The sequence below is a fragment of the Chionomys nivalis genome, chromosome 2 (assembly GCF_950005125.1).
Source record: "Chionomys nivalis chromosome 2, mChiNiv1.1, whole genome shotgun sequence".
NCBI lineage: Eukaryota > Metazoa > Chordata > Mammalia > Rodentia > Cricetidae > Chionomys > Chionomys nivalis.
Genome location: NC_080087.1, coordinates 19,815,490 through 19,830,895, shown reverse-complemented (window position 1 = coordinate 19,830,895; position 15,406 = coordinate 19,815,490). Strand labels below are relative to the sequence as shown.

The 15,406-nt window shown below is 44.9% G+C and overlaps 1 protein-coding gene across 2 annotated transcripts; it reads left to right on the top strand.

The window, feature by feature from the left end:
• Positions 1 to 533: 533 nt before the first annotated feature.
• On the top strand, positions 534 to 14,029 carry Ginm1 (glycosylated integral membrane protein 1). 2 transcript variants are annotated; one of them, XM_057763013.1, is made up of 8 exons: positions 534 to 696; positions 4,114 to 4,173; positions 5,561 to 5,657; positions 7,299 to 7,450; positions 8,279 to 8,435; positions 9,589 to 9,719; positions 11,084 to 11,247; positions 13,358 to 14,029. In XM_057763013.1, the coding sequence occupies exons 1-8, from the start codon at positions 583 to 585 to the stop codon at positions 13,467 to 13,469; spliced, it is 987 nt and encodes a 328-aa protein (XP_057618996.1). In that variant the 5' UTR covers positions 534 to 582; the 3' UTR covers positions 13,470 to 14,029. The 2 variants fall into 2 exon arrangements, with proteins under 2 accessions (XP_057618996.1, XP_057618995.1); XM_057763012.1 differs by having other exon boundaries at positions 9,586 to 9,719.
• The last annotated feature ends 1,377 nt before the right edge of the window (positions 14,030 to 15,406 follow it).

Genomic DNA, 15,406 nt, shown 5'->3' with positions numbered 1-15,406 from the left:
CAAGTTGGATGCCAGTCTGGTGTATAAAGTGAGCTCTGGGCCAGCAAGAGCTGCATAGTGAGAATCTGTGAAGAAAAAAAAAGAGAGAATACCCCTCCAAATCTTAAATGTTTTATTTTTCGTTCATAACAGCTTATAAAACACTACCTGTGCTTTCATTTTGTAAATGAACATATTAATGATACCAGTGAAAAAGTAATAGCGGGGTTGAGGAGGTGAGAGGGTGGAGCACTCCTGTAATTCCAGCACTGAGGATTTAGGCCAGCCTAGGCTACATGAGGTTCTGCTTCGAAAGAGAAGAGGAAACAAAAACACCTCTCCAAAAGGATTGGCATCGAAAAGAACTGCATTTGTTTTGTGGGAAGCACTTCCCAGCATCAAGCAGAGGATGTGCCAAACTCGACTCAGCTTTTGACTGGCAAAGTCTTAGGCAACCTCAGCAGTTCAGCTAGCCTACTAGCTGAGTCCGCCCCGCCCCTCCCTGCGGCCCCGCCCCTCCCGCCTGCAGGCCCCGCCCCTCCCCGCGGCCTCGCCCTTCCCCGGCCTCCACGCCCTCACCTCCCGCCGCCGGTGTTGTCCAAGATGGAGGGCGCCCTATCGGCGCCGCTGCCCGTCCGGCTGCTGCTGTTCGTGGCGCTGCCTGCCGCAGGGTCGCTGACCACCAGCGTGCCTATGCCGCCGTCCACAGCCCCGAAGGTAGGGCAGGGCGGGCGCAGCGGGCCGCTCCTCTGCGGACCTTCGGGAGGCCGGTCGCTGCGACGCTGTCTCCTCCGGCAGGCGGATGGGCTGGGGCCGGGCAGGACAGGATCTGGGCGCCCCGAGAGAAGGGGAGGCTCTCCGGGGTGCCGGGCGGGGTGGGCCGCCCGCAGGAGAGCGCGAGGAAGGCGCGCAGGCATCCTTGAGAGTGGTCTCGCCTCCAGCCACCGAACTGTCGCCAGTCCTGCCAGGCTTTGCTGTCAAAAGTGCGCGGTCGCCAGTGACCTCGGGCGTTTGGGTAATGGCTGCTTCTTGGGTTAGAGCCCAGCCCTTGGGCCTGGCGATGTTGGCGCTGCCCACTTAGCAGCTTTCCTGGCCACCTGTGTCTGCTCTGTCGCCATCAGGAGGGAGCGCCTTTCCCGGCCGCGGGGCAACTCCGGCTGGCGATGGGAGAGGCAGAACTCGCGTTTCCCGGCGTGGAATTTTATTGGATATTAGTTGAGGGGTCGTTGGTGCGTCATGGGTCAGAGATGAGCTTCGGCATCACTGGGGAACCGGATTCAATAGCTCGGCGTCACAAGTCTTGCAGGTGACTCTACCTGGCTGACTCGGAGAACCATGGCTTTACAATATTCAGAGACAGCCCGTTTTTTACTTTGTTGCCACGTTTGCCTTCTTCATTTGCACAGACGGAAGAAGTTTGGAGATTATAAAATTCGAGTTTTCCCCAAATGACCTGAAACTTAGGAGATTGAATACCTTACTATTTCGGTGGGAACACACTAAATACAGAAGTGACTGACATGATAAATGCCACGTTCTGTTTGTAAAATTTTACTTGTTATGTATGTATGATGTTGGAGCAGGGCTGTATGCCACAGAAGTGGAGGTCAGAGGACAACCTTGTGGTGTCTGTGTTTCCCATGGTCATCGCGTTTTGTAACAAGTGCTTTTATAACCCCTGAGTCATCTCTCCAGCCCTTCATTTTACTTTTAAAGCTTTAGAGCCATGCTTTAACTCCTCTGGGTACAGAAATTACACACATGCTGCAGTGTCGGTTTGGACACATTCTGGATATTGCACTAACACACACTTGTATATAAAGTTGTACATGAGCCACAGCTGCTTCTGGGTAAAAATAGCAAGCACCAAGAATAAATATTGGGATTTTAAAGTTGTGGAGATACGGGCTTGTTTCCTCTCTTTTACAATTTTGAAGGTTCTTCTTCGTCACTTAGGAACCCAAGAAGCATCTGCACCTACCCACGCAGTCAGAAAAAGGTATCTTACCTGCAAGGTTAAGCCTGCAGTACTGTGGGCTAGGTCCTAGTGACTTCACGGTTTCCTCTCTCCCTTTCTAGGTCTTCATTTCACTTTTGGAAAGCACCCATGCACATAAAATAAAAATAAAGGTTAATTTTTTTTAAGTTCTCGGAGGAAGAGCTGTGACTTGGATCTAAATTTAATGTTAGATGAAAGTAAGAGGTACAGTTCTCTATTGACAATGAAAGCATTCAAAAGTATCACAACAAATTGTATATGTGTGTGAGTACACGCATGTTAAATCACTAAAGATTTCAAAAAAAATTGGTGTATGCATGCACACATTCACTTGTGTGCAGACACACCACACTCAAAAGTGTTTACTTGTGCCTGTGCTAGAGACTGAGCCCAGGGCCGTGAACTTTCTTAGGCTCCACTATTGAAGTATGCTTCCATATCTCTAGAAAAAGAATTGAACTTGGTTTTTTGGGAGAAAACAAAACACATCTGTGTCTTTCATCTTTTTATAACCCATGATGTTCCTAATAAAACAGTAAGATGTAAATTCAGTAAGTTACTAAGTGTGGTGTGTATTCTTGAAAAGCAGAGCTATTAAAAAGATTCTCAAAGGCTTTTTCTGGGCTCATAGAAGAAGAATGGCCTCTGTTCAGCAGATCCTCCCATGATAGGTGAAGACCCAGCAAGAGGAGCATGAAGCACCTGGTAGAGCACACCTGTAGTCAGGAGGCAGGGGTGAAGGCCCAGCAAGAGGAGCGTGAAGCACCTGGTAGAGCACACCTGTAGTCAGGAAGCAGGGGTGAAGTCCTAGCAAGAGGAGTGTGAAGCACCTGGTAGAGCGCACCTGTAGTCAGGAAGCAGGGGTGAAGTCCTAGCAAGAGGAGCTTGAAGCACCTGGTAGAGAGCACCTGTAGTCAGGAAGCAGGGGTGAAGGCCCAGCAAGAGGAGCGGGAAGTACCTGGTAGAGCAAATGTGCATCAGGAAGCAGAAAGGATAGCTGGTACTCAGCTGGGTTTCTCCCTTTTCTCTTTATATTCAATCCTAAGTAGTTTGTGATCTGGTCCTCTCAACACATTCAGAATGAATCTTAAATCTCTGGAGATGCCCTTACAGACATACCCTGTCTCACAGAGAAAGGGCTGGGGGGCAGTGTGCTGTGGTGAGATGGCTCAGCAGGAAAGGGTACTCACTGCCAAGCCTTGTCATAACGCAGTCACCACTCCCAGACATACCAGACCAATTGGCCACATCCCCAGTCTTAATAGAAAAGCTTTCGATTAACAGTAACAGGTCCCTGTGGCCAGTAGTGCTTGTCTACAGAAACGCCATCAGTAAATATAAGTATCTGGGGAGATGGCTGTTGATCAGCCCTTGAGCAACAGCAGGAGTGCCTGCTGCAGACGCCCAAGAGCTGTGCCCAAGCAGGGTCAGAGTGGATTCGATAAGAAACCACTGGGTATTCATGGGCAGTGGAAAAGTGAACTGAGGATCCTCACATATCCTTGGAAGGAAGTGACTGTTGCTGCACACGTGAGTGACTTCAATGAAGGAAGTTAGCTCCAGGTAAACGGCTCTGCTTCTATAAGACTCAGAAACATAAAGCTAAGCAGTGCATTGTTTACTAAGACTCAGCTAGTAAACCTGCAAAGAAAAGTGGGAAATGAGTAGAGACCAGAACAGGGATTTCCTCTGTGGGGTGGGGTAGTGGGCACGAAGAACGTTCTCTGTTTAAACTCCAGCTCTCTGGGAGCCCATGCCTCTTACAGCCGAGAGCACCTGCACTCGCATGCGCACATGCACACACACATCCCTAATTTAAAGTAATAAAAATAAATTTTAAAGTAATAGTAACAGAAGCAATGAAAAAAGGACTGGTTATTCTCTATAGATAAATGGTTCAGCAAGTAAAAGCATTTGCTGCAAAGCCTGGCCCACTTGAGTTTGATCCCAGAACCCAAATGTGGAAGGAGAGAACGGACTCCCAAAAATTGTCCTCTGACTCCACACGTGCACCTTGGTATGTGTGCCTGCACTCATGTGTACACATACCATAATAGCAAATAATGTTTTTAAAGAACTGGGTTGTTTTCAGCTTGTAAATGTGTATCTACCCAACCTATATATTTGTTTTGCAGGATGGCATCAGAATTAATGTAACTACCCTGAGAGACAATGGGGAGGTATCTAAAGAACAGGTTTGTCTCCTTTTGACTATATTTTTAGTGTAACGTTTAGCCAGGAATTTTTACTGATTGTATTAGAACACTTTCTGTTATCACAGTGAAATGGCTGAGGCAAGCTACCTTCTGAAGGAATAGCTATGTCTATAACTAGACATAACTAGTTAAATAACCAGACTGTAACTGACCTGGTTACCTGCTTCTCTAATGAGGCTGGGAATAGCAGCTCATGCCTGTAATCCCAGTACTCTGGAGGCTGAAGCAGAAGACTTGCCTTAAGTTATAAGTCAGCGCAGCCTTCTTAAATAGTGAGACTGTCTTAAACCAAAACCCAAGGGCTGGAAAGATGGCTCATTTCTTAAGAGCACTGGCTGCTCTTGCAGAGGATCCATGTTTGATTCCCAGCACACCCACATGGCAGCTGACAACAGGGTCCTAAGGAGGGGAGAAGATAAAGAAAAATTGGGGTCAGGAGGTTTTGCATAAACTGTGTCTTATGCTAGGCAAGCTTATTAAGAAGTACAGTATCATGTGTGTGGTTTTTAGGAGAGAAACGGGACAGTGTCAGTAAAAATCTGTGGGAAGAAGTTAGCAGGAAGCTAACCGAGCAATGCCGCACAAGGGAACACAGGATATTTCACAGGTGTTGGAAGGTGGGCCTGGGACTGATAACTGCAGCCCCTTAGGATAGGAAGGGTGGGGTTCTCAGGATTGGAAGCCACATCTCTTCCAAGGACCTGACCCTGGGCCGTTACTGGCTCTGCCAAGCATACTCACAATTTAGAGAAGGAGCATTGTTCCTTCTCCATACACCAGGGTCTCAGGGAAAGCCTTGGGTCATCCAAGCCTTCAACATGTAACTGCAGTTCCAGGGATCCTAGGATCCTCTTTGCCTCTTAGGCACTGCACACACATGGTTCACCGACACACATGCAGGCAAAACATCCATACAAATAAAACAAAAATAAATAAATTTTAAAAAGCAAGCCAAACGAAACAAAAGCCCTAAACAAAACCCAAAAGGCTTTTCTTGTTTAACTTAGTCACAGAGGTTCAATGGCATATTGCTGGCATTGGTTTGTCTCTGCTCTTGTGGCAGATGGTACCACAGTGACAGGACCTCACTTGAGAATAAAAGTTTACATTGCCACACACCAAATAGGAGAGGGCCTGGGGTCCCACAAGTCCCTGTGAAGATACTGCCCCAGGGATTCCACATCTGCCACTAAGGGTTGTACCTTAGAGGTCCCCACCAGAGCATCACCACACCATGATACTCAGCCTCCAACACATCTAATCTGTAATACCTACCATATACATAGTTAGATAATGTAGTTTGACATGAAGAGATTATTGGCATTTATAAACGATTGGATTAATGTATATGCTGTTTGATTTTAAGGTTGTTCTTAACATAACCTATGAGAATGGACAGGTGTATGTAAATGATTTGCCTGTAAGTAGTGGTATAACCCGGATGCACTGTCAGACTTTGATAGGTGAGTACTACTAATTGTTCGCAACGTTGCTCTGATTATTAATACTAACTTAGTGCTGGATGTGATAAAGTTCCACTTTATTGATTGATTGATTGATTGATTGATTGATTGATTGATTGATTTTTTTGAGACAGGGTTTTTCCGTAGCTTTTGGTTCCTGTCCTGGAACTAGCTCTTGTAGACCAGGCTGGCCTCGAACTCACAGAGATCCGCCTGCCTCTGCCTCCCAAGTGCTGGGATTAAAGGCGTGCGCCACCACCGCCCGGCCTTAAAGTTCCACTTTAATGTGATAGATTATTTCTGTAATAGTAAGGTAAGGCTTTTAAACTCTGTTGATTATTAATAGTTTGCCTGTTCCTTCATGAGACTGACATGTAGCTTCCAGTAAGTTAACAGTGTAAGAGTGGGCATAGATATGGGCTAGCAAAGCTCACGTCTTGGAGAGGTTCTCATCGCAATTGTAGAAGACAGAGATTTTGTGTGCATGCATGAATGAATGTGTGTACGGCTCCTACTTTATTTCTTTTCATCGTCTGTCAACAGAATGTTTTTCTTTTTAAAGATTCATTTATTTTTATGTGTATGATGTCTTATCTGTGTGTACATCTGTGTACCACTTGTGTGCCCGGTGTCCAAGGAGGCCCGAAGAAAATGTTGGAGCTCCTGGAACTGAAGTAGTAGGCAGTTGTGAGCTACCTTGTGGGCTCTGAGAACTGATCCCAGATCCTCAGCAAGAGCAGCAAGTGCTCTTAACTACTAAGCTATCCTTTAGTCCCCGTTTTTCTTTTTAAACTTTAAGGTTTTTGTTGTTTAAGGAGTCAGACAATACTATGTTGGGATATACCATTTAATTTGAATAAAATAAAGAATATGAGAGGTGTCACTGGTGTTCTGTGACTTGTGAAGAGCAGTGACTGGGCCCTCGGAGGTAGGGGTTAAGCAAGGGTGTCCATGCCTGGCAGCAAGCATCATTGAGGGCACTCCTTGAAAGCTGGCTACTGCGATGAGAGGTCACTGTCTGGGCTTTTGTTATTGTTAATCTATTCATACATGTGTGCAGTGAGATATGGTCACATATTCTCCATCGGCAAGACAAAAGGATCACCCTCTCCCTACTCCCATCCTCTCCAGCTGTGAAAAGTCACCTACTGGGTGCAAAGGATAGAGAACATTCAAAAAAAGAAAAGAAAAAAGAAAAAAAGGAATGTCAAAAGTAAAGCCACACAGTTTGCACGTTGGCTCTTCTCTCAGGCTGGATCTTGCGGGTGAATACATAACTGCACATTTTGTGCCCGTGGGACTGACTGTCTTGTGGCTGTGTCACTCTCCGCTGGCAGCCAATACGAAACCAAAGCAGAGGTGCCACCTGCCCCTGTAGCACGCATGGCACATTCTGCAGATCAGAAAGCATTTCCTTGTCTAATGAGTGGGAGCCACTGGAAGAACTTGCCAGCTCATCTCTGCTTTCATAAACCTGAGGCTGTTAAGGTCAAGAATGAAGGAAACCAATAAAATGTGTTTGTTGCTGTCTTGTTCCAAGTAAATGTCATAGAAATCACCAACCACAATAAAAGCTTCAATGGCAGTTTTTTTTTTCTAAAATCTGTTGTTGTTTTTTTTTTTCTCTCTCTCTCTTAATAGTGAAGAGTGAAAATCTGGAAAATTTGGAGGAGAAAGAATATTTTGGAATTGTCACTGTAAGGATCTTAGTTCATGAGTGGCCCATGACATCTGGCTCCAGTTCACAGCTAATTGTTATTCAAGAAGAGGTGGTAGAGATTGATGGAAGACAAGTGAGACACTGTGCTTGTTAACTGGGGGTGAATCGTGCTGTGTGTGCAGGTGGTGTTTTGTTTCTGACTCAGTGAAGAAGGTTCCTCTCTTAGTTACTTTTCTATTGCTGTGAAGATACTGTCACCATGACCAAGAAGAAAACATTTAATTGGTGCTTGCTTACAGTTTCAGAGGGTTAGTTAGTTAGTCCATGATCATCATGATGGGAAGTGTGGCAATAGGCAGACAGACATGGTGTTAAAGAAGTAGTTGAGAGCTGAGCTGTATCTTGATCCTCAGGCAGAGAAAGGGGGGGAAGGGGAGCAGAAGAAGAGAAGGAGGAGGAGGAAGAGGAGGAAAGGGGAAGAGGGAAGAGAGGGCGGAGAGGAGAGACAGACTGAGAGAGACTGGGCCTCAGAGCTCACCCCCAGGGCGCATCTCTTCCAACAAGGCCACAGTTCCTAATCCTTCCCAAACAGTTCCACTAACTGGGGACCAATCATTAAGACAAACGAGCCTGTGGGGGCCATTCTCATTTATGCTACCACAGTACTTTAGAATTGTCTGGTTTTAACCATATTTAGGATTTTTGTTATTTTTACATTTTTAAGAGATCTCACATTCATATACCTTTATATCATTTAAAATGTGATGAGCATCAGCAAACAAAGTGAAGGGACTTGATTGGTTCATAGTTCTGCTGCTGTTTCCTCAATGGTGTGAATGAAGCGGCCTTGCAGGTGTAAACGCCTCACAGCGGGCGTGGGGGCATAGATCAAGGAGGAAAGTTCACTTTTAAACTCTAGAGCATTATTTAAAGTAAAAGGTATGTATTTTTTCTTTCATAGGCTCAACAAAAGGATGTTACTGAAATTGACATTTTAGTTAAGAACCAGAGAATACTCAGACATTCAAACTTTTCCCTTCCTTTGGAAGAAAGCATGCTTTATTCTCTTTCCCAAGACAGTGACATTTTACTTACCCTTCCCAACTTTTCCAAAGAAGGTAATTTTAAAGACCATTATTTAAAATATTAATGAAATTATTTTGCCTCATATGCTTTTTTTGTTTTGTTTTGTTTTTTTCCAAGACAGGGTTTTTCCTTGTAACCCTTGCTGTCTTGGAACTCAAACTCAGAGATTCACCTGCCTCTGTTTCTGCTTCCCGAGTGCTGGTATTAAAGCCATGCACCACACCCAAGCTTGCCTTATGTATTTAAAAGATTTTTATTTATGTGTGTGTATGTCATGTGTGCGTGCATGTGTGTGTGTGTGTGTGTGTGTGTACCTCAGAAGCCAAAAAAAGAGTCCGATCCCTGGAGCTGGAGTCACAAGGTGGATAGTGGGAACTGAACTCGGGTCTTCTGGAAGAGCAGCTGGACTTCTAACCAGGGCCAGCCCTCTGGTCTCTATATGCTCCTAAACATTTTTGTCATTACATACAAATGCTGCTATATATCTTTACTTATTTAATATATTCATAAATAGGCTTCTTTAAAAAGGTACTCCAAAAGTGGGACCAAAGCAGAACTTTTACATTTTTATTTTGTTGTTTTGGTTTTTGAAGATAGGGTTTCTCTATAGCTCTGGCTATCCTGAAACTCACTCTGTAGACCACTACACCTGGTAGAACTTTTACATTTTATTCCCTTTTCTTTTCTCTTTCTTTCTTTCTTTCTTTCTTTCTTTCTTTCTTTCTTTCTTTCTTTCTTTCTTTCTTTCTTTCTTTTTCCTTCCTTCCTTGCCTCCCTCCACCCATCCATCCCTCCTGTCTGATTTCCTTCCTTTCTTTCGACAGGGTCTTACCATAGCCCAGCCTGTTCTGTAATGTGATAGGTAGACCAGGGTAACCTTGAATTTGTGCTGCTCCTGCTTCACAAGTGCTTGGATTACAAGGGGTGAGCTCCATGCCCACCAGAACTGAAAATGCGGGCTTTCTGTGTGACAAAACCATAAGTTCTGTAGCCCCTTACCCTTATAGTGGTCTGCGTACCTTTCTTCTTCTGGTGTTAAAAAAATAAATAAAATTCTTGTTCTTTAATGGTGGAATATATGTTAGGACAGTAGTTACAAATGTCACTGGTGTGCTATGTTCGGGCTTGGAGAAGACGCCAGCACGCTGCTAGCATTTTGATGACTTTGTTCTCCCTCTTCAGTAGAAAGCATTAGTTCATTGCAGACCACCAGCCATTACCTCGCTGGGAATGTGGAGACCACCGTAGAGGGAAATGCATTACCTGGCAAATTGCCCGAGACGCCTCTCAGAGCAGAGCCTCCATCTTCATACAAGGTAAATCTAACATTGGTGTTATCTTGATGTTGTTTTGCTATAAGCAGTTATGTTTATAGTGAGGAAGATAAATGTGTCCTTAAAATGAAGATGAAACCATAAAGATTAAAACATTGGATCATTATTAATGATGGGTACATTATAGTTTTATTTTGTTTAGTTTGTTTTGCTTGTTTAGTTTATAGCCTAGGCTGAGCTCAGACTCATAAAGATCTTCCTGTCCCGTCTCCTCAGAGCTGTAACTAGAGGTGTAAGTCACTGCACCTGACTCACTCATTATTCTGGGGCACCTGCCAGAGGACAGCTTTCAGGAGCTGGCCCCAGAGACACTCAGGTCATGAGGCTTGGCCACAAGTTCCTCATGAGCTACCTTGCCAGCCATGATCTTAATGTGGTATTCAAAGTGTTCCAATCTTCTTCTATAAAAGCTCATTTAATGACAGAGTCAGATCATGATTATCAAGGCCTTGGGTTTCATGAGGTTGGGAATCTTCAGTTCCACAGCTCGTTCTCGAGTCTCACCTTGTATACACCATCTGTTGATACAGTTCTGCTCCCAAAGGTCTGTGCAGGTAATTCTCACTGAAGGTCAGATTGCTGATTTGGGTTGCGGGAGTCTTGACTAGGTGGGTAGTGTGCACTGTGGCACCTCTATCCCCCACCTCCCAGCAGGTCAGCCTCAGAGCAGACTGTCTTCACAGCCCAGGTGATCAGTGCCCATATTTGGTTCCTGAAACATCTCTAGAGCCATGGACCTTCCCCGTTCTAAAAGCTGTGGCATTTGTTTCTTCTTCTTGTCTTCTCCCGGCAACAGGGGATCGTTCACTAGTCTACCAGCATTCATACTCCCTTGATTTGTAGCTAGGCAGCAGGATAAACATTTTTTGCACATGTGTCTTGGGAACATAATTTTTAAGATTGTAAAAGATTTTCTTTGGGTACATTTTAAAATAAATTTTTTGTCATGTTATTTATGTATGTCCCTCAGTCACCCCATCCCATCACTGTGGAACTAAGGAAAAGCACTAATTTTTGCGCTATTTATCCCAAAACAGGTTTCTTTCTTATTTTATTGAGTTGGCTTTGACATATACATAACACTATTATAATCAAGACACAAGTTGTTTCTGTCACTCAAACCCAAAACACTAAGAAATTTTACCAGGCATGGTGGCACACACCTTTAATCCCAGCATTTGGGAGGTAGAGGCAGGTAGATCTCTATGAATTTGAGGCCAGCCTGGTCTACATAGTAAGGTCCAGGCCAGCCGGGCTACATAGAGAGACCCCCATCTCAAAAGAAAATAGAAATTTTCAATTTTACTTTATGGTACTGGCCTTTCTGATCAAAACTTTTTTCCCAGGTAATGTGCCAGTGGATGGAAAAGCTCAGGAAAGCACTCTGTCGATTCTGGGGCAGTGTGTTCCCGGTGTTCTTCATGTTTCTGAACGTCATGGTGGTTGGAGTTTTAGGAGCAGCGGGGGTCATAGCCGTGTTAAAGGTTCTTTTCCCAGTTTGTGAGAACAAGTAAGTACTTCATGTGTTTGAGACATTATTAATCTTTACTATTAGAAAGTAAGTTATATGGCTGTCTGCTACGATCAGATTGGTGACTGCCCTAATTGCCATCTGAGACACTCTATCCAGTAACTGAAGGACACAGGCAGGCCCTGTGCTGAGCTCTAAGAGCCTTCTGAAGAAAGGGAGGATGGATTTTACTATCCAGGGGGGTCATGATGGGGGAACCCACAGAGACAGCAAACCTGAGCTAGCTGGAGCTCATGGACGCTGGACCAACAGTCAGTGAGCTTGCATGGGACCGACCTAGGCCCTCTGCAAGTGTGTGACATTGTGTAACTTGGTCTCTTAGCAAAAGTTCTAACAGTGAGAGCAGGTCCTCTCCCTGGAGCTTAGCGGGCTTTTGGTAGCCTGTTCCCCATGCTGAATTACCTGGCCCCATCTTAATATAAGAGGAAGAGCTTGGTCCTGCCTCAACTTGATGTGCCATGCTTTGTGCAAGCCCATTATAGGCCTGTCCCTTTCTGAGTGGAGATGGAGGAGTAGATGGAGAGGGAGGTGGATGGGAAAGAGGAGGGGACGGGAGGACAGGAGGGAGAGAAGAATGATTAGTATGTAAAATAAATGAAAAAAAAAATGTTATCTAAATTTGAAAAAAAAGTAAGTTGTAGTCAGGAAGTAGTGGCACACACCAGCACTCAGGAGGCAAAAACAGGCAGATCTCTTTAAGTTTGAAGCCAGCCTAGTCTACAAAGTGAGTTCCAGGACAGCCAGGGCTATAAAGAGAAATGTCTTTTGCCGCTTGTATGGGGCAGGGTCTTATGTAGCCCAGGCTGGCCCCAAACTTGGCCATGTAGCTGAGGAAGGCTTTGGACTCTTGATCCTCCTACCTCCACCTCCCAAGTGCTGGCATTACAGATGTGTGCCAGCAAGCCTGAGTGTCAGATTTCACTGGCTACTTGTGGCCATCGGCAAACAGGTTCTTTCATTCCACTCCACTCTTCATTACTCCTCTCAGTGCTCACATTACAGGTCAGGAATTTATGCCGCCGAATGCCCAAGAAAGGGCAAAGACAGCCTGTAGAGATGCAGTCGCTGCCCACTATTAGATATTGGCACAGTCTACTAGCTGTTCAGACACTGGCTGGGCTTGCAAAGCACAGGGCTGGCTCCAGGCACAATGGTCCTGTGAATGGCAGTTCCAGTCAGTCTTGTCAGGCAGGAATAGGTTTAGGAACATTAATTACCTGTTCCTCCTGATGGCCTGGTGACTGCTTAGTTGATGGGTTACTCCGGTCTTGAGTACCTGCTTTTTGTTGTTCAGTTTGGATATTTTTAGATGGGTCTCCATATGTAGACTAGGCTGGCTTTGAATTCATGAATGACCTTCCAGTCTGTGCCTCCTGAGTATTGGGATTCGAGGTGTGCCACCACACCTGGCTTACACATGACACAGGTGAGGGGACTGCATCATCCGTGCATCTGGTGTGCTTGGTAACTTCCCTGGCCTGGCCCTTATGCTTCTCCTTCGCTAAGTTAGGAGCCAGTAACTTATTTCAATCATCAGCCTTTTCACGTGCTCAGCAGCTGGTGGTGACTGAGTTGTAGAGCAAGACAGAGTCATTGAGAATCAGCAGACTGCTGCGTCACACAATAAGGTGGCGCATGCAGCTTGGAAACTGCCGTTGTACGCCACGGAGTAACTCAGAGCAGCAGTCCGACCAGCTCGTGGCCAGTCCGCTTGGGACTTTAAGATGACCGTGGCTGCGGGCTCAGTGGGAGACACTTGGTTTGATATGAAGACCTACTGTGTGTCATGGATTTTGAGACTGAGGTTGTGTGTCAGTGGACAGTGACTAGAAAGTCGTCAGGTCTCCCCTTTCACCAACCTACACCTGTCAAGGGTGGTGACAGCTCTTTCCCTGAAGACTGTGCTCTCCTTCCTGCAGGACCAGGCAGTGATCTTTGTTCCCTTCTTGTCTCTCAGCGTGTTTGGTTAAAGCGTTTGTACGACCTGTATAAACCATGAGAGGGAGGGTGGACTGTACCCTTAAAGTGAGGCTGTGTACACAACCTCCTGGCTGTGACACTGGCGACAACGACTTATCTTGTATTTCAGAGGCATTCTTCAGGTGGATAAGATGAATGTTATAACAGTGGCACCTATCATCTTATATCCAGAGGGCTCCGAGAAAACAGCAGAAAAACTTCAAGATAAAACGTGTATTTAAAACACCATCTTCAATCGTGGACTTGGAATTGCTCTGCTGACTCCAGACTTGCCATCTGAATACTATTCTACTTAAATCATTAATGAGTTTATACATAAAAATTGCCAAATCCCTAAGACTGCCTGAAATTTGACCTTTACAATGCCAAGTTAGAGTTTACCTCATTCCATACACAGGCTGGCCGTTCCAAAGATGAATTATTAAGGGAAATTTAAGTGGAAAAGATTTGACTTCAAAATAACCAGAATGAAAAAAAGGTGAGACAGACACCAAGTGCCAATAGCTTCCAGGTGCCTTTGCTGCAGAAACTGTATCTATTTGATTACTATTGTAAGCTTTTATAAGCACTTTATGAAATTCTAATTTAAAAGCTGAAGAATTTAACACTTTTTTTTTTTTTTTACCAGTACAATGTGCCTTTATATCACATACAACTCAGTATGAAATCACTGAAGTGTACCATGGTCTGTGTCCATGCCAACTGCTGACCTTGACTGTACCAGGATTTAGAAGTAGTAGTGACATGTTCTCACTCTAAAATAAACGTTTTTTTTTTTTTTTTAAAGAATTGCTTTATTTTTAATTATGTGTATGGGGGGGCTATGTGCACATGAGTACAAATGCCTGCTGAGGCCAAAAGAGGGCACCGGATCCTCTGCAGCTGGAGTGAGAATGGCTGTGAGCTGCCTGATGTGGGACTGGGAACCAAACTTGGGTGGTCTGCAAGAGCAAGAAGCATTTTAACCACAAGGCTCTCCCTCCAGCCCCCTCCCTCATCTAATAGAATAAAAGTATAGCGGTTTGGGTTAAGTTTACCTAAGTGAGCATCACTCACTATACATGACTGAAAGTGAAGCTCAGCTCTTTCAAAGCTGTCATCTTCATGGAATTAAGAATGTAGCCATATGGGGCTGGAGAGATGGCTCAGTGGTTAAGAGCTTTGCCTGCTCTTCCAAAGGTCCTGAGTTCAATTCCCAGCAACCACATGTGCTCACAACCATCTGTAATGAGATTTGGTGCCCTCTTCTGGCCTGCAGGGATACATGCAGGCAGAACACTGAATACATAATAAATAAATAAATCTTTAAAAAATGTAGCCTTAACCTTCTGGTTGAATAGTACCATTTATAAACGTTTCACCTTGTTAGCGGTCACTCAGATTGGCCTATTTCAACAATGTTATCTAGCACACACAATTTACTTCATGTGGTTTTTATTCTTTTCCATTAAAAAATTTGAAAGCCAGATAAGGTAGAGCACGTCTGTAATTCCAGGCCTCAATGACAAGGAGGAAGACCTCGATAGGCCACATAGTGAGACTTTGTCTCAGGATTTTGGTTGTAACCCGTTTTAAAGCATGGCCCAAGCTTGCTTTTTTTCTTCCTAGCAATAGGACCTGACCCATGAAGGCCAGGAGAGAGCACTGTACTACTGAGCTACAGCTGCAGGCGTGCTGGGAAGAGATGAGGAAGGAAGGATGACAAGTGTGGCGGTCAAGCTTAATCTCTGGGGTTTGGTATTTTCTGTATGTAATCCAGGCTGGTCTCAGACTCACCAAGTAGTTAAGCATGACTTCAATCTTGTATTCTCCTACAGTATTACAGGCAGGTAACACTGCTTGGTTATATGTAGAGCAAGAACCCTAGTAATGAGCTATATCCCTAACCTTAGCTGGGTTGTTTTAATTTTGTGTGTGTTTCTGGGTATGTGCACATCCATGTAAGTCCAAGGATCCCAGAGGCTTTGTATCCCCTTGAAACTAGACAACATGGGCACTAGGAACTGAACTTAGGCTTTTGCAAGAGCAGTGTGCACTCTTAACCAGAGCCATCTCTCCAGCCCCAAGAGTTCTACTCTTACTCCAGCAGAAAGGGAAGAGAAGCTACCATGACACCAGAGGGGAAGGAAGACACACTGGCCTGGCTATGCTGTAGTTA